General features: G+C 40.5%; 1 protein-coding gene across 4 annotated transcripts in view; it reads left to right on the top strand.

Annotated features, from left to right (window-relative positions):
- Positions 1–24,864, top strand: part of LOC124776868 (RING finger protein 17) — a 529,150-nt gene that overhangs the window by 368,866 nt on the left and 135,420 nt on the right. For all 4 annotated transcript variants that reach the window (XM_047252047.1, XM_047252048.1, XM_047252046.1 and 1 more), the window contains 2 exons: positions 11,704–11,764; positions 17,876–18,084. In XM_047252047.1, coding sequence (XP_047108003.1) covers positions 11,704–11,764; positions 17,876–18,084 — 270 coding nt within the window. The remainder of the gene's footprint in view (positions 1–11,703; positions 11,765–17,875; positions 18,085–24,864) is intronic.

The following is a 24,864-nucleotide window of genomic DNA, read 5'->3' as shown; positions in this document are numbered from 1 at the left end:
GAATTATTTAGGGTTACTATATCTAATGAATCAACCACTTGCACTCAAACTTTTAAGTTTTATTATCCAGTAGTTTCATAGTCTTCAAAATTTGCTTCACTCTTGAAAGAAATTTGAAATCAAATTGTACAAGGATAAGAGAATACTAGGTAGTAGTGAAGTTTGATTGTCTGTTCAAGCTTTTTGATTACCATAACCTACCGCTTCATTTTTATGGTCTCCTTTAATTTTTGCTACTGTAAAGTGTAGTATGTCTCAATACTGTAGTATTATTTACTCTGAGTTTGTACTGAAATGTACCAGACATATTTTTACCCACAGGACATTTGCCAAAAATTTCCTTCTTTAGTGACAATAAAACAATCCTTCCATTGGCCTGACTGGGCCCCAGTGTCCGAAAGTTAGAACTAGACCCAAGTTTCACCGTGCATGGTATATCTTTCATGGTCCTACTTTCATGGAGTGTAGTGTAGAGAAATGAGGACAAAATGATTATTTCCTACTGATTCCGAAAAGATAATGCAAAGTATTTTCTAGTACGGTCTTTTTGAACTAATTGAATGTAAACACTTTCAGCCTCAGTGCATAATCTTTTAACAAACTGTCCTCTGGTTGGTCTGATATTTGCAAACTGCCATTTGTTACAAAGCATACATTGTTTTATTTAATATTTCTGCTTTAGAAGTACAACTGCACAATTTTTCATTTTTCATACTTTTACTGCTAACCGTTTTCAGAATAGGTTTTTAATATTTGACTATTTCTTGCCCAACTATCCACTGAACTGTTTTTCTTGTTTGTTTAAGCTTTTATGTAGCTGCTGGCCCACTCCTTGTTGTTGAAACCAAGTCAAAACATTTCATGAGATCTGTCATCCAATGTAATATCTGATGTATTTACCTTTTTTTATCTGCTCACTGTAGTTGATTCTCTTGAAGTAGAAGTCCTGCTGGTCAGTGGCTCTGAAATCCTACATGTTGCCATGGAAAGGCTTGTCTTTGTGTTATTTTGGAGCAAAGGAAGACAACTTCCCCTTATCTTACGAAAAACCACCTACACTACTTTCCTTTTACAAAGTTGTATTTGATTGAATGGGTGTACAGATCATTAGAGTGTCTTGTGAATTAGAGTAGAAACACAACTTTTCATGTGCCTTGAAGGCTCAACATACATTTAAGATTACAATATATTTTATTTATCACAATGCCATCTTGTCTTTTGTTTTCATTCTTAGAGGGTGTGAGTGCTCCTTGACAGTCAATTTACCACCAAGCCACAATGCCAAAACATAAAAGGCCCTGTCCACGGCAGGTGAAGCCATTTATTTGTTGTCACACCTTGCCATTTTCTTGTATTCAACACCTTCCATTTAATGTCTGCACATATGGAAACCAACACCCGAAGACGTTTTATGTTCCGTGACTTATTCCGTACTTAATATTACTCTGTCATGATCATCTTTCATGTCCACCCCAAATCCTGTATCATTTCAGTGGCACTTCTCCCCTATTAGGCAATGATACAAAATGTGCTCCCCTTTTTTGAACTTTATCAATGTACTCTGTCAGTCCTATCTGGTAAGGATCCCACACCATGCAGCAGTATTCTAAAAGTGGACATACAACCATAGTGTAAGCTGTCTCTTTAGTAGATCTGCTACATTCTGTAAATATTTGGTTGGCCTTCCCCACAACATTTTCTATGCATTCTTTCCAATTTAAGTTGTTCATAATTGTAATTCCTAGGAATCTAATTGTATTTAAGGCCTTTTAGATTTGACTGCTTTATTGTTTAACTGAAATTTAACAGCTTCCTTTTAGCACTCATGTGGATAACCCCACACTTTTCGCTATTTAGGGTCAATTGCCAATTTTTGAACGATACAGTTACCTTTTCTGAATCATTTTGCAATTTGTTTTGATCTTCTGATGACTTTACTAGTCGATAAATGACTGCCTCATCTGCAAACAACCTAAGACGGCTGCTCAGATTGTCTCCTAAATCGTTTATATAGATAAAGGACAGCAAAGAACCTATAACACTATCTTGGGGAATGCCAGAAATCATATCTGTTTTACTCAATGTCTTTATGTCAGTTACTACAAACTGTCACCTTTCTGACAGGAAGTCACGAATCCAGTGACATAACCGAGATGATATTCCATAAGCATGCAATTTCACCAGAATCCACTTGTGTAGTACAGTGTCTAAAGCCTCCTGGAAATCTAGAAATAAGGAATCAATTTGAAATCCCTTGTTGATAGCGCTCAACACTTCATGTGTTTGTGTTTCACAAGAATGATGTTTTCTAAATCCATGTTCACTGTGTGTCAATAGACCATTCTTTTCAAGGTACCTCCTAATGTTCGAACACAATATATGTTCCATAATCCTGCTGTATATTGATGTTAATGATATGGGCCTGCAATTTAGTAGATTACTCCTACTACCTTTTTTTAATATTGGTGTGACGTATGCAACTTTCCAGTCTTTGGGTACGGGTCTTTCGTCAAGTGAACGGATGTATTAGATTATTAAGTCTGGAGCTAGTGTATCAGCATACTCTGAAAGGAACCTAACTGGTATACAGTCTTGCCTGGAAGGCTTGCTTTTGTTAAGTGATTTACGTTGCTTCGCTACTCCAAGGATATCTACTTCTACGTTACTCATGTAGGCAGCTGTTCTTGATTCGAATTCTGGAATATTTACTTCATCTTCTTTGGTGAAGGAATGTCAGAATGCTGTGTTTAGTTACTCTGCTTTGGCAGCACTGTTATCTGTAGTATTTCCATTGCTATCGCATAGAAAAGGCATTGATTGTGCCTTGCCGCTAGCATACTTCACGTACGACCAGAATCTCTTTGGATTTACTCCCAGGTTTTGAGACAAACTTTCATTGTGGAAACTGTTATAAGCATCTTGTGTTGAAGTCCGCACTAAATTTCAAGCTTCTATAAGAGATTGCCAATCTTGGAGATTTTGCATCCATTTAAATTTGGCATGTTTTTCGTTTTTTCTGCAACAATGTTCTGACCCGTTTTGTGTACCAAGGAGGATCAGCTCCATCGTTTGTTAATTTATTTGGTATAAATACCTGAATTGCTGCCGATTCTATTTCTTTGAATTCAAGCCACATCTGTCCTACACTTACATTTTAATTTGGGAGGAGTGGAGATTCTCTCTCAGGAAGGCTTCAAGTGAATTTTTATCTGTTTTTGGAATGGGTATATTTTTCGTTTATTTTTGTAGGATTTGGGGTTACAATATTCGACCTTGCTATGACAGACCTGTGTTCACTAATCCCTGTATCCATTTTCATGCTTGTTATTAGCTCAGGATTATTTGTTGCAAATCGGTCAAGTGTGTTTTCACAAGTCTTGACTATTCGCGTGGGCTCATAAAGTAACTGCTCGAAATAATTTTCAGAGATTGCATTTAGCTTGACTTCGGATGATGTTTTATGCATACCTCCCATCACGGAAATACTCCTTCTCTGTGGCCAGAAAAGAAATGGTCTTATCTAGCACCCACTGGTGATGGAGCTCCCTCTAGGAACCCCCCTCCTAGCAGCATCTTCATGTCAAGAAGCCTGTTACTTGGAGTAGGTTATGGGACCCAAGCCCTATGGGCTTCAAGGCTACCTATTCTCTTTTCAATCCTGTTATTTCTGCAACTTGCTGTCCTCTCAATCATATCCCGTCAAGCCCTCTTAAGGAGAAGATGATGATGATGTGAAACCCTTGGGACAAGATTCCCCCCCCCCCCCCCCCCCACATGCCGCCACAGCCTCCACCCCCTCCCTCCCTCCCTCTCCTCCCGGAGACTCACAACACTTTTGTGAGTATGTGCTTGGCACACATAGGTCCCTTGCCATTCCAATAGTCCTTCCTTTTCCTTACTGCAGTTCTATCCTCCTCCTATTCTTTCTCCCCCTTTTACTTACTGCAATTCTATCCTCCTATTCTTTCACCCCTCCATTGAGGACCATGTATAATCAGGCAACCAAAACTTTCGAAAAGTATCGGAAGCCTTAGGCGGATTTCCTTTTTTCTTTCTCTCCTTTCTTGTTGTTCTGACTTCTTCAGTCCTTCCTCCTCTTCGGCGTTTCAGGTCTCCGTTTTTGTCTTTCTTGCTCCCCATGCATATGCCTGAAGGCTGGCTCATGCATTTGGCGTGTAAAAGGCAGTGGGGTAAAGCGTAACCCGCAGCACCCAGGTCGACAGGTAGGGCTTATGCATACCCCCGGTAAAGGCCAGTCCCAGGGAGGGGTGATGCCTGAGCTGTTACCTTCCCAATTGCCAAATGGTCGCTTTGTCTGGAGTTTAGGAGGTGTGACCTGAGGTGTGCATGGTCATGTAAGATAGGTGTTCTCCACCCTGTGGGAGCTCCCAGACGGAAGTAGTGCGCTACTGGAGACCCTGGCAATCACAGGGGATTCACCTGCAATGAGTATGTCATCTCCATCCAGCACAAACTCCGTCTAATAAGTGGAAATGGAATAAGGCCAAAGACATGATGAATCTTCCAGTTGCACCCTGCTGCCTCGTGGTGTCGCACACAGGAGAATGTCTAAACTTTTCTGCAGTGAACCCATTCGTCATTCAGGAAGGTGAGGATACAGTTGTTGGCCCACTAAAGTCCTGCACTCGATTATGCAATGGAACTCTGCTTCTAGAGGCAGATGGTGCTTTTCAAGACCAAAAACTGCTTAAAGCTATGCTCCTCTGCAGATACCCTGTTCATGTAGAGGCTCATAGAACAATGTGTTATTCACGTGGTGTCATATATGTACACTCTGCAGCTTGATGGTATGATTGAGGGAGATATACAACATTCTCTCTGTGATCAGGTTGTAACCACAGCCTATCGAGTTATGAAGAGGGTTGATGCAGAATTCATGCCTACCCCACCCCCAACATTTGATCCAGTGGAGCTCCCTTCGAAGATCAAGGCGGGATATGCAGTCATCAATGTTGGACCCTACATACTGAACCCGCTGCGTTGCCACCAGTGTCAGCATTATAACCATACTCATTCACATTTCCTGTAAAAATGCTGCCAAATGTGTCAGTTTCATGAGGGAAATTTCCCACCTCCTCCTCCCCGCTGCATCAACTGCACTGACAACCAAGCTGCTTCATCCCACAAATGCCCTGTGTACCTTGATGAGTTCTGGAAACTAATTTTAAAGAAATGAAAAATAAATTTGTTTAATAAATGACAAAGAATTGGAGCTTTAAAAGCAATTGGATTTCAGATTTATCTGTAATCTTTTTATTCACAGATGATGGACAAGTGTTTTTATTCATATAGGTGAATAATGTTTAGAATAATACTTGTTGATTATGAGTAATGAATAGTAATTTACACATGTAGTCATTGTTCATCGTTTGCATAAACTGACCATCAGCTGGCTGACTAAATTGGCTGCTTAATATTGCGGCTGCCAAGTGCTTAGACCTAAAACCACTAAGACCGTCCACCTATAGACATTTTTGTGTTCCATTTGTTATGCTGTAAATCAAGAAAAGTTGTGCTCAAAGTTGGTTTCAGCACTGCAATGCATTACTCGGCATGGTGGTATTCTCGTGACTTCCTCCCACCTCTGAACAGATACAGCCAGCTAGTGGTGATCCACATATCAACAAATACTTCAAAATATGGTGCAACTTGACTGTTTTAGGCAAAAGAAGCAGTAAGATCAGAGAAAATCATAGAACCAACTGAGGATCGAACCCTAAGTCTAAGTCTTGTAGTCTGGAACTTGACTTAGCATTGTTGTCATTGTTTTAGGCAAAAGAAGCAGTAAGATCAGAGAAAATCATAGGACCAACTGAGGATCGAACCCTAAGTCTAAATATGGTGCAACTTGACTTAGCATTGTTGTCATTGAGCCACAAAGGCACATTTCTGGACAAACCTTTGATAATGTATTTACAGAACAGAACCTCACTGGCTAAAGGAACAAATACTAATTCTGTACAAGAAGTAAACAAAGAAAATACAGTGACATTATGTTATTCATTATTTGATTTACAGATAATTTATTGGCAAATAAATTTGTTTGAGTGTCCTACGCATTCGAATAATATCAAGAGAGAAATATATTCAAATAATATTCACGTCTCTCACCATTACACCTTTTGCTGTTTTCCTCTTTTTGTGTGTATTATCAAATATAATGAGTCCTACTAGTTCACTTGCTCGATTTACTCACAAAAGAATACGGTGTAGCTGGATTGAAGTTTTTTAGTTTATCATAAACAAAGTTTACAGTAATAATCTGTCATCACACTTTTGGTATAAATCCGTTTAATTTGTTCTGTTCAAAATGTGTTGAAGTGTCAGTGTGATTTTAGCAGCTGACTGAAAGCGAGCATTAATTCACCAGCTACTATTTCACAGAAATATACAGTTCCACAACTGAAACAATGGACTTCAATAATGTTCAATATTCAGTTATCCCTTTAATTTTTGTTATACAGTGGTAACGATTGGTGACTCTCAGGTATACTGTGCACATTATCTTCATAGAAAACATGGAAAATTGACATCTAAAAAGAAATTCTAATTCTAAATGTGTGTGAACACTTACCATAAGAATTAGTGTCACTACATTGTGTTGAAACTGTATTGGTGGAGTCTGTGGTTTCTTACCTGCATGGCAACGCCACATGACTGTTGCCCGTCGCTCTGTGAGTGAGTGGAGTGTGATACCAAGTGAATGAACTGTCAGCCGCGTGCTTCCAAGTGCGCATACATTATGAGTGATGTACATGAGCACTATTAATGTGGATTGACCACACAGCTGCAATGCTCTAGAGACAGCCCTTCACCACATTCACATTGTGTAGAGGTCCACGTTCATCTTGGACTTAGTTCACTTCCCAAGGTCACTACTCTAGAGTAGACCTGTCCCTCTAAGTTTCTCGAATTTTGCACGCAGCTTGGAGACAGCACCTTCATCTATTCTGATGGCTCTAAAACTGACTGTGGGGTCCAGTGCACCTTTGTCATTGACAGCAAACATTTTTATACTGACTTCTAGATCAGTTCTCAATTACTGCAGAGCTTTCCACCTTCTATCAGGCCACCCACTACATCTGACAACACAACCTTCTTAATTGTGTATTATGTTATGATTCCCTTAGTGTCACTCTGATTCCCTTGTGTCATTCTGGCATTAACACTCTTCTTTCTATATGAGAACAAACTCCAGGAAGTTAAACACCTCCCTACAACTTGTTCCTCGAATTGCAAGGAAATACTTATAGCTAGGCTGCATATTGGAGGCTGTCCTTTCAATCACTGCCCTTTGTTAAATGGAAATCGCACACCACTCTGTGCTTACTACAACCAACCATTGACAGTGTGCCATTTTTTTTACCCAGTGCCGATTTTATGACCATTTATGTTTTAATGTATGTTTGTCATCTGAATTATCAGATAATTTAGCAGATAATTTAGCAGATACAGCACAAGCTGTAGGTTGAGGTATACTAGCCGGCCAGTGTGGCCGCGTGGTTCTAGGCGCTTCAATCTGGAACCGCGCGACCGCTACAGTCGCAAGTTCGAATCCTGCCTCGGGCATGGATGTGTGTGATGTCCTTAGGTTAGTTAGGTTTAAGTGGTTCTAAGTTCTAGGGGACTGATGACCTCATATGTTAAGTCCCATAGTGCTCAGAGCCATTTGAACCATTTTTTGTGGTATACTTTTTATTTCTCATAGTAATATGGCACAGGAAATTTAATCTTCAACCATTTGAGCAACCTCCTCAAAGGAGAAGTGATCATTTTAGCTATGCCTCTACTCCAGTTGATTAGGCTTTGAGTATCACTGACTTCAAATTCATTTGTAATTGACCATTTAAAGTTATGATCTCAGCTGTTTCGCACTTGAAAGCAACAACAAAACAAACTGACATGTCACCCCTTCCTCTCAATCAGGGTGTGCTCTTACATTAATGGATGTCACTCCGTACTTACCAGTGATGGACACTGACTCGGCATGGTGACCGATTGTGGCCCGATCGACATCCATCCTGACGCTTGTACTACTTTCCTCCGAAGGAACTCTAATGGTTACATTCCAGAATTGCAGTCTCTTCCTTATCTCTACTCTGTAACTTATGTTATATTGCAGGAATCTAGTTTTGTGGGTACTCATTTGCTGACTCTTGGTGGTTTCTAAGCCTTCTGCCAGAACTGCATTGGCCCTCTGCGCGCCTCTGGTGGTGTCTGTATGTTGATCAGCATAGACATTGTTAGTTCCCTGGTTCCTCTTCATACTGAACTCGGTTCCATGTAGACTCTGCAGTAACGATTTGCAATCTTTATCCCCCCACCCCCCTGACTAGCCTTCTACACTTTGTGCTCTTCTTGCCATCCTTTGACAGGTCCCACTTCCCCTTCCTTCTCCTTGGGGATTTTAAACGTACATAACCCTCTGTGAGTGCGGTGCTTGATCTATGTTTCTCCAACACTGGAGCCCCCACACACTTTAGCGTGCCACTAAGCACTTTCTCGACCATTGATCTTTTCATCTCTAGTTCAGATTCCGCACCTCTGTTTAATGGGGATTTCATGACAATTTGTGCAACAACAATCATTTTCTGATCATCTTATCTTTTCTTCAACATCACTTGCTTGGACACCCTCCTTGGTGGGCCTTCGCTGATGCCATCCTTTTGGCAGCTACTTTGGTGATTTCTTCTTTTTGGGGTTCTCCCCAAAATCGCTGCTACTATCAAAGACTGCTGTCGGGTCCTCCAACACTACAAAGGACAACCATCTCTCGACCATAACCTTGCCTTTAAATGGTTTCGTGCCTGGTCCCATTATCTAATTAAATGCCAGGAAAGGGTTATTTGAGAATGAAATTTTGCTGCCATAGGATTGCATACTCCTTTTTTGCAGGTAAGGCCAAAGATCAGGGGCATTTTCGGCTGCTGTCCTACGGGTGTCCAGGAATATCCCTAAATAGTGTCATCCTCAATAGGCTGGATGCGTTTGTAGAGCATTCTGCTCGGCATTTCACCTTGCATCAATGCACTATCCACCTGTGTTCCATCTTCTCAAACATCATCTGTAATGGCTCCCTTTATGATTTGTTTCTCGTTGCCTGGAGCCTTATAATGCCCCATTTAGCAAGTGGGAATTCGCCAGTGCAATTGCTCCCCACCCTGACACGACTCCTGGACAGGACCGGGTGCACAACCAAATGCTTCAACATTCATCAGTAGCTATCCAATGTCATATACTTGCTCTAAACTGCCTCTTCAGATGAACAACTATTGTTCGATCAGTTTAATGAAAGTACTTTGCAAGTTACTTGAATATACAGTGAATCGAAGGCTGTAATGGCTCCTTGAATTCCGGGGCCTCTTGGCTTCGATCCAGGGTGGTTTTCGCTGAGGCTGTGTTACTGCAGATAATTTAGTCCATCTGGATTCTGTTATCCGAATTACTTTTGCCCAGCATCAACACCTTCTTGCAGTATTCATCGATCTGCAAATAACTTAAGATACCAAGTGGCACCACCACATCCTTGCCATCTTGCATGAGTGAGGCTTCCCTAGTCCACTCCTGATTTTTATCCAAAACTTCCTTTCATGCTGTGCTTTTCAGGTGCAGGTTGGCACTTCCTGTAGCACCACCCATCTGCAGTGTACTGTTTTGAATGTGTGTCTGTTTTTAGTGGCTATCAGTGGTCTGGTGCTGCCCTACGGTGTCGCTCTCTTTGTATGAGGATCAGTTTTGCATTTATTTGTATTTTTCTGCATTGGGTGTTGCTGAACGCAGACTGCAGGGAGCAATACACAGAGTGCGATTTTGGGCTCTTAAATCGTGGCTTCCATTTTTTGGCTGCCAAGACCTGTGTTATGAATCTCTGTTATCACCATACAGTCCATCCCCATTCAGATCTGTATCTTGATGGGCCATCCCTCAACCTGATGACCTCAGACTGTTTTTTAGGACTGGTCTTTGATGCCTTTTTAACGTGGCTTACCCATCTTCGTTGACTAATGTGGACATCTTGGTTGCGCGTCAATGCTCTTCAGTGTCTCAGCAACACAAACTGGGGAATGGACTGCTCTACAGTGATATGGCTCTACATAACATAGATCCAATCAAATCTAGATTATGGAAGATTTCCTTCACCATCTTCGATTCAATCAGTATGTGTGCTCTGTCTGTAATCACCTGTGTTGACAGATCATTAAACCCCAATCTTCCTTCCATCCTTGAATAAACTATCATTTTTGCAACCTGTACATTGTAGCAGGACAGGATATTGTGAACAAGCAGGTGTTTGTGTGCGAATGTTTATTCTGCATTAGTTAGCTCCGAATAAAGAAATCGTCTGAAAGTTTTGTTTTCTTATGTACCTATTGACCACTCATTACCTCAGCTATATGATGAATGATTAGTTTTACTCCTTCCATTATTTTTCAAGAAAGCACTGTAAACAGAAACCAATTCCCCCACATGAAGCTTGGCGGACCATTGCCAGTTGTGAACAGCTGAAACATGTGGTGCAGCTTTAAGAGTGACAGAGAAACTGTGGATATTAAAGAATGCAAGGGCAAGGAAAAATCCAGCTTGGTAGTGAAAGACTATTTTTCAACTAAAAAAATGTACGTTTTTTTGACAGTGCACGTTGTCCAGTGTTTCTTCATTGAGTAGATTCCATCTGTAAAGTATGATTCTAGAAAGTTACAAAATATTGAACTACAGTTGTCATAAATCTCCCCATTGCTCTGGAAGTTTTCCAATTGCAAATTTCTCTAGATTTTGGAATGGACGGAAGTCAGTAATTGAGTGCCTAGACCTGTGAATAGGGCAGATGTTCAAACAACCAAATGAGGTGGCGCTGTGGTTAAGACCCCTTTAGTAGGTTCAGGTTTCAGTTATGTTTCCAGCCATCCAGATGTGGGCTTTCTGTGGCTTCCCTAAATCACTCAGTGCAGGTTGTGGGACGATTCCTTTGAAAATACAGCGTCAGTATCCAAAGATCTTAGTTTCCACTTGTCCAGATAACATATGGGTCCCCTCTTATCTGGTAGTCTGAGTGGCCTGTTCCTCTCTGCTCCTTGAGGAAGAAACTTAGTATCTCCAAAAAGCTGCAGAGTGTGTGTGTGTGTGTGTGTGTGTGTGTGTGTGAGCGCGCACCAGCAATACAATGAAATAATATTGACTGCTGAAGAAAAGTACTGGCCTGCCATTCTGTCTCTTTGTAACTAAACAAAGTTTGTTAGATTTAATTGCAGGTCCAGTGTGTTTCCAGTATACTATATCACTTAATGTGCACACATGGAGCACTTCACAAAGGTTGAGCATATTGGATATTTAACACTGTTGCTCTTTAGCTGTAGTGGAGTAGGATATGCTTGGCTACATTACTGTCATAGATGGTGGTATGTGAAAGATGTGATTTATAGGACAAATAGTTGAGGACAAGAGTGGCTTATAGATAGGCAGAAATGTTTTGTGGGTTAGATGGGTAGCTGATTACCTGCAAACACTGGTAATAAGCCATATTTAGCAATGGATTGAGATGTATTTCTAATTATTAATTTATTAGATGATAAACAGTGAGAATAAATAGTTCACTATTATTATTAATAATAATAATAATTATTATTATTATTATTGTTATTATCAGTACTGTCACTCACTCACTTCATTTGGTGTATGTTACAGCTCTGTTCTTGTTGAATATGCAAAATCAGGCGTATCAGTCCAGGACACTGTTCCACACAAGGTAAAACTTAGTTCAATACTATATTTTGAGTTGTATTGTATGGAAATGTGGTAAAAATTGCATAGTGTTATGGATGGTGTATTTCTAAAAATACATTTAATTTGGAATTTTGCTAGACCTTGTAACCATTGAGCTGAATTCGTTTAGTAAGGGATATAAAGAAGTTAGCACCAGAGTAGTGATGGAATGAATTTTTTGCAGCTACCACAGACTAGTGACCATTTGTTTAAGAATCCCCCAAGGCAAAGAAAAAAGTACATTAAAAGGCTGGCATACCATTTTCACTCTTTTGACAGTAGAATGTTTTTAGGTCCGATATGTCATTGCATGTTAACATTATTTAGCAATTTGTTACTGTTTTTGTCATATTAATATACTCATTTTACCATTACTGCATTAGTGTCGACTATGTGCTTTTCTTTTCAGTTTTTAATATTTACTGCTTAATCTGATGTCATATTATAGTAGAGATATGTTCTTTCTAGTGATGTGAGAGGAAAAATATTTGAACTTCCATTATGTTGTGTTGTCACATGACTTAGAACTATCTTCAAGTTGATAGCAATTTGTACTCTTCCTGGTGTAGTAAGAGACCAGTAAGTACATGTTATCGATCCCTGTTTGCTGGAACACAAATCTCTCAACTTTTCCTTTTCATCTGTGTATGAATGTATTAAATGAGGAGGACCTCACATGGAAAGTTCTGGTTTCCTCTGCTTGGGTACCAGAGGCCTGAGAAATATGTACTGAGGGGAGGGGATGGTACTAAATGAATCTTAGTAGTAAAGGGAGTTACAGGAAGAGCACAAGGTTTAAATTGTGCACCGGTTTGGCTCTCTAGATTCGATAGGTTAATAATTATGACACGTCCGTAGGAGGCAGATAGGAGTTAGTAGACTGACGATTAAACAGTGCAGTGGTATTGTTAAACATTACTAACACAGTGGTGAAAATTTAGTTGCTTACATCTGTAAAGTGCATCAAATTTTTGGTGGAAATAATGCTCCAAAATCACCAACTGAAGATTCATGAATAATGAAGATGAGGGGGAATGCATCGCTAATGTGTCATTATTCTGTGTGCATTGTGGTCTGGAGGAGTCATCGGACCATTTTTCCTTGAAAACAATGCAGGTAATGCATGAATGGTAAATGCGGAATGTTACTGTAATGCGATAACCTAGTTCTTTGAGCCTCAGTTTGAAGATACTATGTGGTTTCAGCAGAACGGTGCCAATTTCATTGCTGCCCATGAAACATTGGCATTATTGTACAAATCTTTTTTTTATCATGTTATCTCTATATTGTTGACCAGGCTAGTGACCATGATCTTGCAATTTAACATCGATAAACTTTCTTGTAGGGTTTTCTGAGCCTTTCTGTGTACACCAACAAGCCCACATACCACCCAAGCATTAAAGACCAAAATTGAATGCTGCATCAAAGAAATACTGTTACTGTAAATTTCACAGGAAGAGTATGCATATGGCTTAAAGCCATGGTATCCATTTACTGTATGTGCTGTTCCATCCATAATTTTCAGATGTCTACGTAATAAATCAGTACATATTTCAATAAATTTTTACAGAAAACCAGTTTTATTTCAAATTCAAATCTTGTGCTCTAATGGTGTATGTATATGTTTTGGAATGTAATTGAAGGAAACTTCCACTTTATGTTAGATGCTGTTTGTCTGTGCTTTACGTGTACACATTTCAGAACCTTATATGCTGTCTTCAGTGTTTATTATTATTATTATTATTATTATACTTTACATAACCCTCTTTCATATGGCTTGTCATACTTTTGAATGCTGTTATCTTGTTCACCATTGTATTAGATCTGTTATCAAGATGTATTTCATTCAGTACCGCTCTTGTAACTATTAAACAAACATTGAGTTGTACAGTAACATGTGAGCTGAGTGTGAAAACTTTGTTTCTGTGGTGAAATAAAATAAAAACATTACTGTGTGAGCTGCAGTGAAGAGAATAAGTCTTTGTAACACATGTAGTGCAAAGATAAACAGGATGACAGTACTATAAACTATGGCCAGCTATATAAAATATGTTAACTATTATACACAATATGTGTGAGGGGATGTCTCAAATGGGGTGGGTAGAGGGAGAAAAAAAAGCCTGGAATTGGGAGGAGGGACTGGGGAAGGATGGCTAACTGCTCGGAGTAAGACAGCAGTTGTTCTGGATTGGAATGTGGGACAAAAAGCAGCAGGTGCACGGGATAGGAATATGGCACACAGTTATTGGGGCTGGTGAGTTCGTGTGGCACACGATGACAAAAATGTGGAAAAGTGGATTTGGAGGGTGTGACAGAGCAGAGGAAAGGGAGAGTGGTGGGTACACAGTGTAGTTACAGTGGGTTATGGAGATTGAGACAAAGAGGTTTAATAGAATGAAGGATGTGTTGCAAAAATAATTCCCATATACACAGCAGAGAAAAACTGGTATTGCGGGGAACGATCCAGATGGTACAGTTCTGAAGCAGCCAGTGATCAAGTGTTTTTTTGTGCTCAGCAGTATGTTCAGTTCAGCTCTTGGCCACATTTAGCTATGGCCATTCATCCTTTTAGACAGCTTGTTGGTGGTGATGCTCACATAAAATGATGTGCAGACATTGCAGCAGAGTTGGTATATGATGTGGGTGCTTTCACGTGTGGCCCTGCCTGTGATGGGAAAGGATAAGCCTTTGACAGAATTAGACTAGCATGTACTGGGTGGGTGGATTAGGCAAGTGGCTTTTGCAGCATCCTGTAGCACAGATCACGTCTGCTTTGGTCGTAGTGTATGCTATCCTCAAACCATTTGTCAGCCAGATCACAGTTAATAGACATCCCAGCCACAAACCTTTATATTTCATCTCAAAATTGACTGCCATTCCTCAGACATTGCTTCTGACATAATTTCATGTCCATCCTGTTTTTCACCCTGTGCACGAAGATAGCTAACTCCCAAATGAAAATCCTCGTGTCACTGAACTATTGTACAGCCTTGACCATAGTTTATTTGTGCCTTCTATTTCTCAAAACTGGTTAGCTTTACAACCAGCTGACGCTTCCATTTGTCTATTTTCTGTGGCTACTTCACCCCATCCTGCCTCCGTGCTGCAGGTATCCCTGAACCACCTTTGCTCCTTCCACAAGGTACCGTCACTGTACAATCCCAACTATTACACCATATCTCCCAGACTTTACTCTGTTAGCACCTGGAGGAGTGCTCTAGACACTAGCTCGAAAAATAATCGAAGTTGTTGACATCCTACCCCTGCCTTGGGATACTATTACACATCAGCACCTACGCCCTCCCCAAGTAAACCAACTCGCCAATACCTCAGAGCATCCAGGCCCTGCATTGCTGTCCTTCACACATGACAAATCTTCCAAAACTCCCAACACTATAAGAAACACAGAACTTAAGCAAACATAAAACATTGTCGTCATCTTATTCACAAAAGAGCCTCAATTGCACTGAAGTTTCAACTATGCTTGTCTCAAAAGACAATCTGTCCCCTTCCCAATCCCATCAATGTATATTCTTCTTTACTACCAATCCATCCAACAAAAGCCAACATAATCCCCAATATTGGAACCTGACTCTTCCATTTAATCATGATCTTCCTAAGACTACAAAATTCTCAATGTAAGAAAGAACAGACATCCACAATCTCAAGACAGCCACTGATTTAATCATCCTCCCTGCGAACAAAAAGCTCCACCACTGTGATGAGTCACAGAGACTTTCTCTGATGAAGGCATATGCCAACTGTCTGACTCCTCCACCTACAAGCTCTGTCATAGTGATCCTATCCCAGAAGTCCAGCATACACACACACACCTTTTACATGCTTCCCAAAATCCATAAACCCAATAATCTTAGATGCCACACTGTAGCTGGTTACTCTGCTCCCACTGAAAGAATCTTTGCTCTTCTTTACCAGCACTTTCACCTAATTGCCTGTAATCCAGCCTCACAAATGGAATGTAGAAACCACTGCCTTCACTGACTTCCGACCATTCCCACACCAACACCATCTGGATCCCTATTCATAACTGTTGATGCCACCTTCCTATGCACCAACGTTCTGCATGCCCACAGCTTTGCTGCTATCGAACACTACCTCTCGCAACGTCTACCTGACTCCAAACCCACTACCTTATTCCTTATACATCCAGCTTATGGCATCCCTACACATAATTAATTCTCATTTGAGGAGAAGATACATGAACAGATTCACAACATGGTCATGGCCCCTACAAGGCACCCTCCTAAGCCAATCTGTATAAGGGCTACGTGTAGAAAAGCTTCTTAGACGCCCATACCCCATATTTGGTTCAGGTTCATTAATGATCTTCATGTTCTTTGATGTAGGGCCAAGACACACTATCCTAATTTCTTCACAAATTCAACACTCTCTCTCCCATTTGCGTCCGCTTGTTGTCCTCAGCCCAATGTACAACCTTCCTGGACAATGACAGCCGCCACTCTGATGGCTCCATGCACTTATCTGTCCATATCAAGCCAACTAACCACCAACAGTACCTGTATTTTGACAGCTGTCATTTCTTCCAGTCCAAAAAAATTGTTCCCATATAGCCTGGCCACTTGTGTATGGTGCATATGAAGTGATGAAAATTCCCTCACCAGTACGTTGAAGGAAGTATCTGCTGCATTGTCTCCATATCATTTTATGTGAGTATGACCACCAGCAAGTTGCCCACCAGAAGGATGATCATTGCCAACTGCGGCCAAGAGCAGACTTGAATGTACAGTGGCAGAACATGCTGCTGAGCACAACTTCTTCGAGTTCAGTAGCTGGTTCACAACCATGCCCTCTGGATTTTTCCACCTCCATCAGGTTTTCTGAACTCCGTAATTGAAAGTTATCCTTGCAACACATCCTTCATGCTTGTATTTCTTCTGGCCTCAATCTCCGCTAACTCACTGCAGTGCACGCTCTCTACCTGTCGATCTCCCCTTTCTCTGTTGTGTGATCCCATCGCAAGCCATGTTATCATCATTGTGTGCCACACTAACTGACTGCAGTGCTATCGCGAGCATCTACTGGTACCCCTCCCTCCCGCACCCCCATCCGTCTCCCTCCATCCTGCCCCGCTCACTCACTGCTGCCTCCATCAGAGATACACAGCGATGAGAGTCGCTTCTGCCTTGGTGCCAATGATGGTCGTATGCGTATTTGGCGCCGTGCAGGTGAGCGCCACAATCAGGACTGCATACGACCGAGGCATACAGGGCCAACACCCGGCATCATGGTGTGGGGAGCGATCTCCTACCCTGGCCGTACACCACTGGTGATCGTCGAGGGGACACTGAATAGTGCACGGTACATCCAAACCGTCATCGAACCCATTGTTCTACCATTCCTAGACCGGCAAGGGAACTTGCTGTTCCAACAGGACAATGCATGTCCGCATGTATCCCGTGCCACCCAACGTGCTCTAGAAGGTGTAAGTCAACTACCCTGGCCAGCAAGATCTCCGGATCTGTCCCCCATTGAGCATGTTTGGGACTGGATGAAGCGTCATCTCACGCGGTCTGCACGTCCAGCACGAACGCTGGTCCAACTGAGGCGCCAGGTGGAAATGGCATGGCAAGACGTTCCACAGGACTACATCCAGCATCTCTACGATCGTCTCCATGGGAGAATAGCAGCCTGCATTGCTGCGAAAGGTGGATATACACTGTACTAGTGCCGACATTGTGCATGCTCTGTTGCCTGTGTCTATGTGCCTGTGGTTCTGTCAGTGTGATCATGTGATGTATCTGACCCCAGGAATGTGTCAATAAAGTTTCCCCTTCCTGGGACAATGAATTCACGGTGTTCTTATTTCAATTTCCAGGAGTGTATTTTATTTCATGTTGTTAGATCCTTCGCTATCTATGTATCTGCAGCACAGTATGAAGATAATTCAGCGTTACTGATCTCTTACCTGAAAAACTACAATGTACTTATTTGTGATGATCTGTTTGAAAATTTACTATACAAAATAGTTGGAATGAATATTGGTGATAGTGTTCTTATTGCACTAGTCAGTATATATATTTAAGGATAGTACACCATTTTATGATGTTTTTAGAAAGCTGAAAAACGAGTGATCTCAAAAGTGAAGCCAAAAGAAGTTGCTGCAGCACAAAATAAACCTCCGCCAGAAGTGACTGATGTGGTTCCAGACACAGAGATAAAGGAAAATAGTGATCCATTCCGCCTCAGAGTGACTGTTCTTGCTTTAGAGAGCCCAAGCTGCTTCTATGTGAGATTGTATGCCGTGGAGGGTGTATTGTCAGAGTAAGTATTTCTTTTTGTGTTGAAGTAGTTGAGAGATGGAGGAGGTGCATGTTGAGGGCTAAGAAACCTAAGTTACAAGCCACAGGGAGGTGGGCCCATAGGAATTTGAATAATTTCGTTGATACCCATTTTGTACTAGCTGATAAAAAGAGTACAAAAACATGACATACTCAGATACTAACACAAACAGTTACACTGCTTATATATTTGTATCCTGGTAGATTGTTCCTGGAGATGTACTGGTACAGGAAGCATGTGAATAGTTGTTGTCACACTGGCAGTATTCAAAGATTGTATGCACCAAATCATTTTAGTTTAGTTTATCGATTGGACCGTAGATGATGAATCACATTTTTGGAAAGGCACGGTTACGAGGGAAGTGAGCACGATTTTTTTGTATTTTTATTTATACTTTTATCTGTATCTCTTTTATAATGGTGTTGTAGAATAATTTTGCTGGTCAAGGCTTGGTCATTCAGAAGGCAGCAGTTTCAGTGCGTTAGCACTTTAAAAGGTGGTTGTGAGCATATATTTTAATATTTGTTAATGGAGTTCCAGAAGGGTCAATATTGGGTCACGTATAGACTAATCATCTGCCATGTGTTGCACATCAAGTAGAACTAGTTCCTTTTAGCAGAAAACCCAAGTATTATAATAAGTTCCAATAGCCTTAACAACAACAGAGGAATTTTATAAGAATTATCGGCTGGTTTTCCACAAATGGTCTCTCTCCTGATTTTAAGAGCATTCAGAAATAAAAGTAATTTATTAACCCTTTTGGTGCTACAGTTATGCTTTCTGCATTCTGTGCTGAGAGCAGCTTTGTTATGGCTATACTACTTACCAAACGCTGCTACTTCTGCTGAAGACGGTATTAAAGCCACTATGAAACACTTATCACCTGATTTTAAGAAAACTATGAGATGAAAAAACTTGATTTTTGCACTTCTTTCAGTCTGCCATATTTGCTCAATAAACAACTGAATTTCTTTTCATTATGTGCCATAGTTATTGGGCTGCATCAAATTAAGTAAAACCTTCCACAAAATTTTAAAGAGTTTGCAGTGGTAAAAAGGCATTTTGTAAACTTTTGATATGATTCATTTTAGCTTATCATTGCTTTGTATGAAATGTGAATAAGATATTGAAATTTTATTTAAAACTGAGAGCAGAACAATATATCATTTTGTGCTCAAGTTATCGATTTTTATATCCAACTGATGGTGCTACGTGATGCACCCCAATTCAGGCCCTGCGCATCATAAATCATGTAGTCATAACAATTATCATATTTCATAAATGGTTAAAGATATCGAAACAAGGTTTTTTGCAAGTGGTAACATGCATAGAGGCACATATTTTGTATGGTAAATGCTCAGAACATTTTTATTCGTCAAGATATGGTAGTAACTCCTCTGTAGTAGTAAGAGGTAGACAGAACAGAACACGTGAAGATGTCAGTAGCACTTTAGGAAACCCCAGGGGCCATGTTTATACATGTCCTCAGCACTTGGGGAGTGGCAGTGCTCGACGAGTTAATCTCATCCACAGCAGTTGAAGGATTAAGACAACTGCTTTAATATAGAAACAAGAAAGAAATTCATTAAAATTTCAATTTGGAGCATTTTAAGTTTTTTTAGTGTAACGTGTCATTCGTGAGAATGATCTGTGTTCCTCTAAGGATGGTCATGCTGATGAAACAGTATGGGCAAGGCAAGACAAGGCGTGGCGTGGTGAGTGCAGAAGCATTTACTGGACATGTGCATTCATGCCTTGGTGATGCCTCTTCGAGGCATCTTGAACACCTCAGAGAAAACGGACATTCTAAAATGTTAATGTTGAAGACTTATGAAGGTTGTAAATCTTAGATCTGGACTCCAGTTCGGTGTGGTAGGACATATAATCGATGTGTTAAGAGTTCATTACTTACTGATATTTGGATCTGTCTTCATAGTTGATGTAAATAGTTGAAATGATACAGACATATTGGCAGTTGTCGAAGACATTACTTGGCTGCATTCCCGTAAGTTATTCAAACATATTTATATGTTGGGGAAACTCGGGATTCAGTCTAGTGCAATTTTTTGTGTCAGAATTGTAAAGTTTCCTATGAAAGATCATTGATTTATCATGTGGTTGAGCACATTGTTCCGCCCCCACCCTCCCCCTTGGGCACAGCCCCAGAAGCAAGGGTATTATGCCCACATATAACGATTTTGATGTAATAATAAATATGCCAGTGCCCACTAACCTCAAACAATTATTTTTTTCTTGACAAGATCATTTACTATGTGAAGTTCATTCCTCAAGCAGCCCAAATATCTCATCTGCTCAGTCAGCTGCTCAAAAAGGGCATCAAATTTGTGTGGCTGACATCCTGTCAACAGGCTTTTCAATGCTGTAAGGATTGTCTTAAAACAGATACCATATACTATGCACCTGTGATTGAGTATCATGACAGATGTGTCCTGTATGGGATTGCGGCAGTTCTGTCCTCTAAAATGTTGCTCAGCTTCGAAAGACCAATCACCTACATCCCAAAAACATTCACATTTGTGTCAAGAAGTTTCATGTGTATTTGTATGGCAGCAGATTCCATCTGTTCATGACCACAACTGTTTGCAGATCGATTTTTGGATTTCGGTCCAAGCTCCCAGAAAAGTAAGTGCAGCAGCTACAGTGGTGGACTTCGTTTTTAAACAGATATAACTACAAAATGTGCTATGCCCCACTGTTGGACAAGCCACTGCAGGCACCTATTCCCACTTTCCTGTTGCCCCAACAGAAGTGTGATTGACAAAACTGTTTTGTGCTCAATGAGCACCTGCAACAAACCCTAGATGCATTCTCATTGATTTTATGTGAGTGTTGGTCTGTGACGTAGTTCTGCACAAAGTTTTGTTAGCAGTGTGGTCTTGGTGGCCGGAACAAGTAGACGCAACATTTTGCAACTATTTTACAATGTGATACAGGCTCACCGCCACAAGCGGATTCTTAACACTAGCCATTGGGTGGTCTGAATGCCCAGTTGTCATCGCATTCCTTCTTTGGCCTTGCATCCCTGAACCAGGTGGCTATGGCACAACTTTATTTTCCATGAACACCCCAAGACCACCAATGAGAGAGGGTATCCATTGATTTTGTTAGGCAATTTCAGGGAGCTATGTGGTTACTGGTGATGTATGCTCTCTCCAACTTTCCCATTATGGCATGTATGTCATCAACAACCACCAATGCTACCATCTGTACCCTCTCTACAATCTTTGCCTTCGAGGGAGCTCCTCACACAGTGATGTCTGCCAACAGGTCCCCAGTTCACATCTTCGCAGTTTAAGACTTTCTGTCACAACAACAACATTGAACACCTGACCACTGCCCCTTCCACCAAGCCTCCAACCCAGAGGCCTAAAGAATTGTCGGAACATGTGAAGCTCAAATGCCCAAGGCCTTAACGACAATGTTGACACAGTCTATCCAAAATCTTGCATGAGGTATGTTGCTAGACCACCTACGTCCTACGCTTTGTACAGCATGCCCAACCCAAGTACTTGTCTGCCTGTATGAAGGGTGCCTTGTGTCTAGGCCCCACGTTCAGTTGGCACGGAGGAGGGGGGGGGGGGGGGGGCAAGGGCTTATCATAGGGGATGTCTGCTGTTGGATGACACACCCAGTCATGAACTCCTTATTCATCACCAGAACCCACTCTGGTCGTGACTGCATTCACAGTCAGTGTTCTCCCCCCTTCACCTCCTCCAGACCATGGACCCACCTGATACACCAGCATTCGCCTACCTCACCTCTAACCATAACTCCACACTGCCCACTCACCAGTACAACCTGCACCCTCATTAGTCCACTCATAAGGGAGCAAACAATTGTTTATTTGTGTGAGAGCCATGGACACAGAGCTGCTCCCACCACCCAAGCCTCTTCAAGTATCGATTATACTGGAGCAGCATTATGCTTCTGAGATGTTGGCAACATCATTGCCCCTGCAGTGCCAGGCTGAGCCATCATAGTTGGCCAGTCCAGATGAGGGCATGCTGCTTGATTCCTTGGCAAGAAATTATGCCATACCTCCCACCCCACCACACCAGCAGTAACACAAACGCAGCCATTACCAACCCTAGATACCGATTTTGAGGAGGGAGGGATTTAGTATCGATAGCAACCCAGAGGTGCTGCAGCTCGCGACAACTGCCTGCTGTGGTCAGAAAGGATGGAGCTGCCATGTCATGTGGATCTTGCATGGAGCTGGAGCCACAGGGTGACCAGTACTCTGTTGTGCTGTTCGGTATGAAGCAATTTGTCTAATATCATACCGCTTCAACTTTAGCAATGCTGCTTTGTTTCTGTACTATCTTAGTTTCACTATTGGTATATTTTCAGTGTGCAACTTAAAATGATGCTTTTACTTTGAATGGGGAAAGAATATTTACCTTTTTGTGAAAATAACTTTCTGAAATGCATTTGTTCTTTTCAGTCAAAACAGTCATTGAAGGATTCATTTTATTCCTGTATTGTTATTGTTGAGAAGATAATTTGAAGATATATGAAGTAGCATCCCTTAAAGTACAGCAGTTTGTCTACCTTCAGAAACCAATTTTAGTCATCTGATTAGTCTAAATTTGCCAGCACTGATAATATATACTGTGAGAAAGCAATCTAAACATGACTTTTGTAACATACAATCAAATTCTCAGCATGGATGAAAAGACTAGTACATAATTATATTAAGAATTTTTGAAACAGTGATGTAATAATTTCATTCTCTGGTTTTCAAGATTTATGATATGGTTCTTTAGTTTCCTTATAAAATATTTGTTATTAAATTCCATTTTCTAATGATAAAAAATAATTATTATAATATAATAAAATTATTTACATATTACAATGTTTAAAATAAATATGCTGAGGAGTTAATGTGCTTAGGTGTCTGAAATTTACCTGATCTTTTTCTACAACCCATACCCATTTCATCACTGTATGACTCTGTAATTGCCATTTTCATTCATCCATAACAGTTAAACTGTGTACCTAGTGTCTGTGTTTTGGCAATTATTATCCTACAGTGCTGTCAGTCTTGCAGTTCTGTCAACATTGAGTGTGTGCTTTTATTTATTTACTTAATTTTTTTTAACTTACATTAATTCTGCACAAATTGGTACATTGGGATTTACCTCTTATTGCAGTGTTATTGGTGCAGAAAGTAAAGTACATTTGCGTAAAGTAAAATAGATGCTATATAACTACGGATTTTGATGATGGGCAATTTTGGGTAGCTCACTGCATGTGGTTAGATACTTAATGTGAGAGGTTTATTGGTTCAGCATTCCTTGTGGAAGATAGAAACTCACACCATAGTCCCCGAACAGCTCATACTTGTACTGTTCATTTAATTTACAACCTGGAATCGGACAGTTCTGGAAATGTAGTTAGGAATGAAGTTAGAAATACAAGGAATGAAATGACAAAGTTTGGCAGAGGTGAATCTGTGTGTTGAGTTTTGAGTAATATAAATGTGGCGAAGCAAAAGAAATAAGGGAGATAAGATATTTGTTTGTGTTCCAGCATGCTTTCATGTGCTGGTTTCCCCACACCAAAAGAAATTAATCCAATATTTAAGATATGGCTATAGTAGCGTTGATGAGGAATAACTTTCACTAGTTGATGAGGTATTCAAGATTTATTAATGATGTAGGTTGATAGAAGTGAATTCTTATCCAAATATAAAGTGTGATTATGAAAGTAATGCATAGCAAAAAACTTAATGTAAAACAGAGTAGACCAGTGCATTTGCTCTTTTTAGCAAGAGATACATTTTGTTGTTGAAAGTCACTAGCTAATATGCCATGCATAAACACCATATATACAAACAACCAGTAGAGGTAAGACACTTATATTCTGTGAACAGGTTTGGCACTCCGATGAATTTTAGTGGCAGAAAAGAGTATTTCAAATGACAGACCCTGTTTTTAAATGTCAGTATGATGTATGACTCCTCTCTCTCTCTCTCTCTCTCTCTCTCTCTCTCTCTCTCTCGAACTGTCTGTTCATTATTTGATAATCAATGGTGGTTGACACCTGAAAACCTGTAACAACTGCTCTTTACATTGCCAGAAGATTAAAGGAGAGCATATGTCTTTCAAAATGTCATGGACTCACTGCAAATTAATATGGCAATACACTGAAGCAGGTTATACTTTATTGACATTCCATAAAAACTTTCATTTACAAATCCTGTTATATTATTAAATTAAAATGATCAGCTGCCGTGGTTACCCATTTAGCTTCCTTTTATGCTATAACATTACAGAAACTCCAACTGTTCACAAACTTTGTTCATGTATGTTTGAAATGAGTACTTTCCTTACCAAAAGCAAAGCTCAGGCTGATAACCATCAACTTTTATTTTACATTTTTTCCTATTTGTAATGTTACCTCCAACATCCATGAGGGTGTGTCCAAGTGATCGTCTCTAAAGTTCCCCCGACAGTGCCTACAGCGTTGATAACTATGGGCGCCACCAACTGTGACATTGCGATTCCTGCAACCAACTGCACTTGGTACAAGGAGCAACTCCAAAATAAATAAAATAAAGAGCAGAAAAAAATATATTGAAAAATATAAATAACTTAGGAGTAAAGGAAACAACTCACCTAATAGTTGAGATGCTGGGTCATCAATAGGTACATAAATAAGATTGAGAACACTCATCACTCTCTTTCTCTCTCTCTCTCTCTCTCTCTCTCTCTCTCTCTCTCTCTCTCTGTAACACGC

The sequence above is a fragment of the Schistocerca piceifrons genome, chromosome 2 (assembly GCF_021461385.2).
Source record: "Schistocerca piceifrons isolate TAMUIC-IGC-003096 chromosome 2, iqSchPice1.1, whole genome shotgun sequence".
NCBI lineage: Eukaryota > Metazoa > Arthropoda > Insecta > Orthoptera > Acrididae > Schistocerca > Schistocerca piceifrons.
This window is presented reverse-complemented; position numbering and strand designations above follow the sequence as displayed.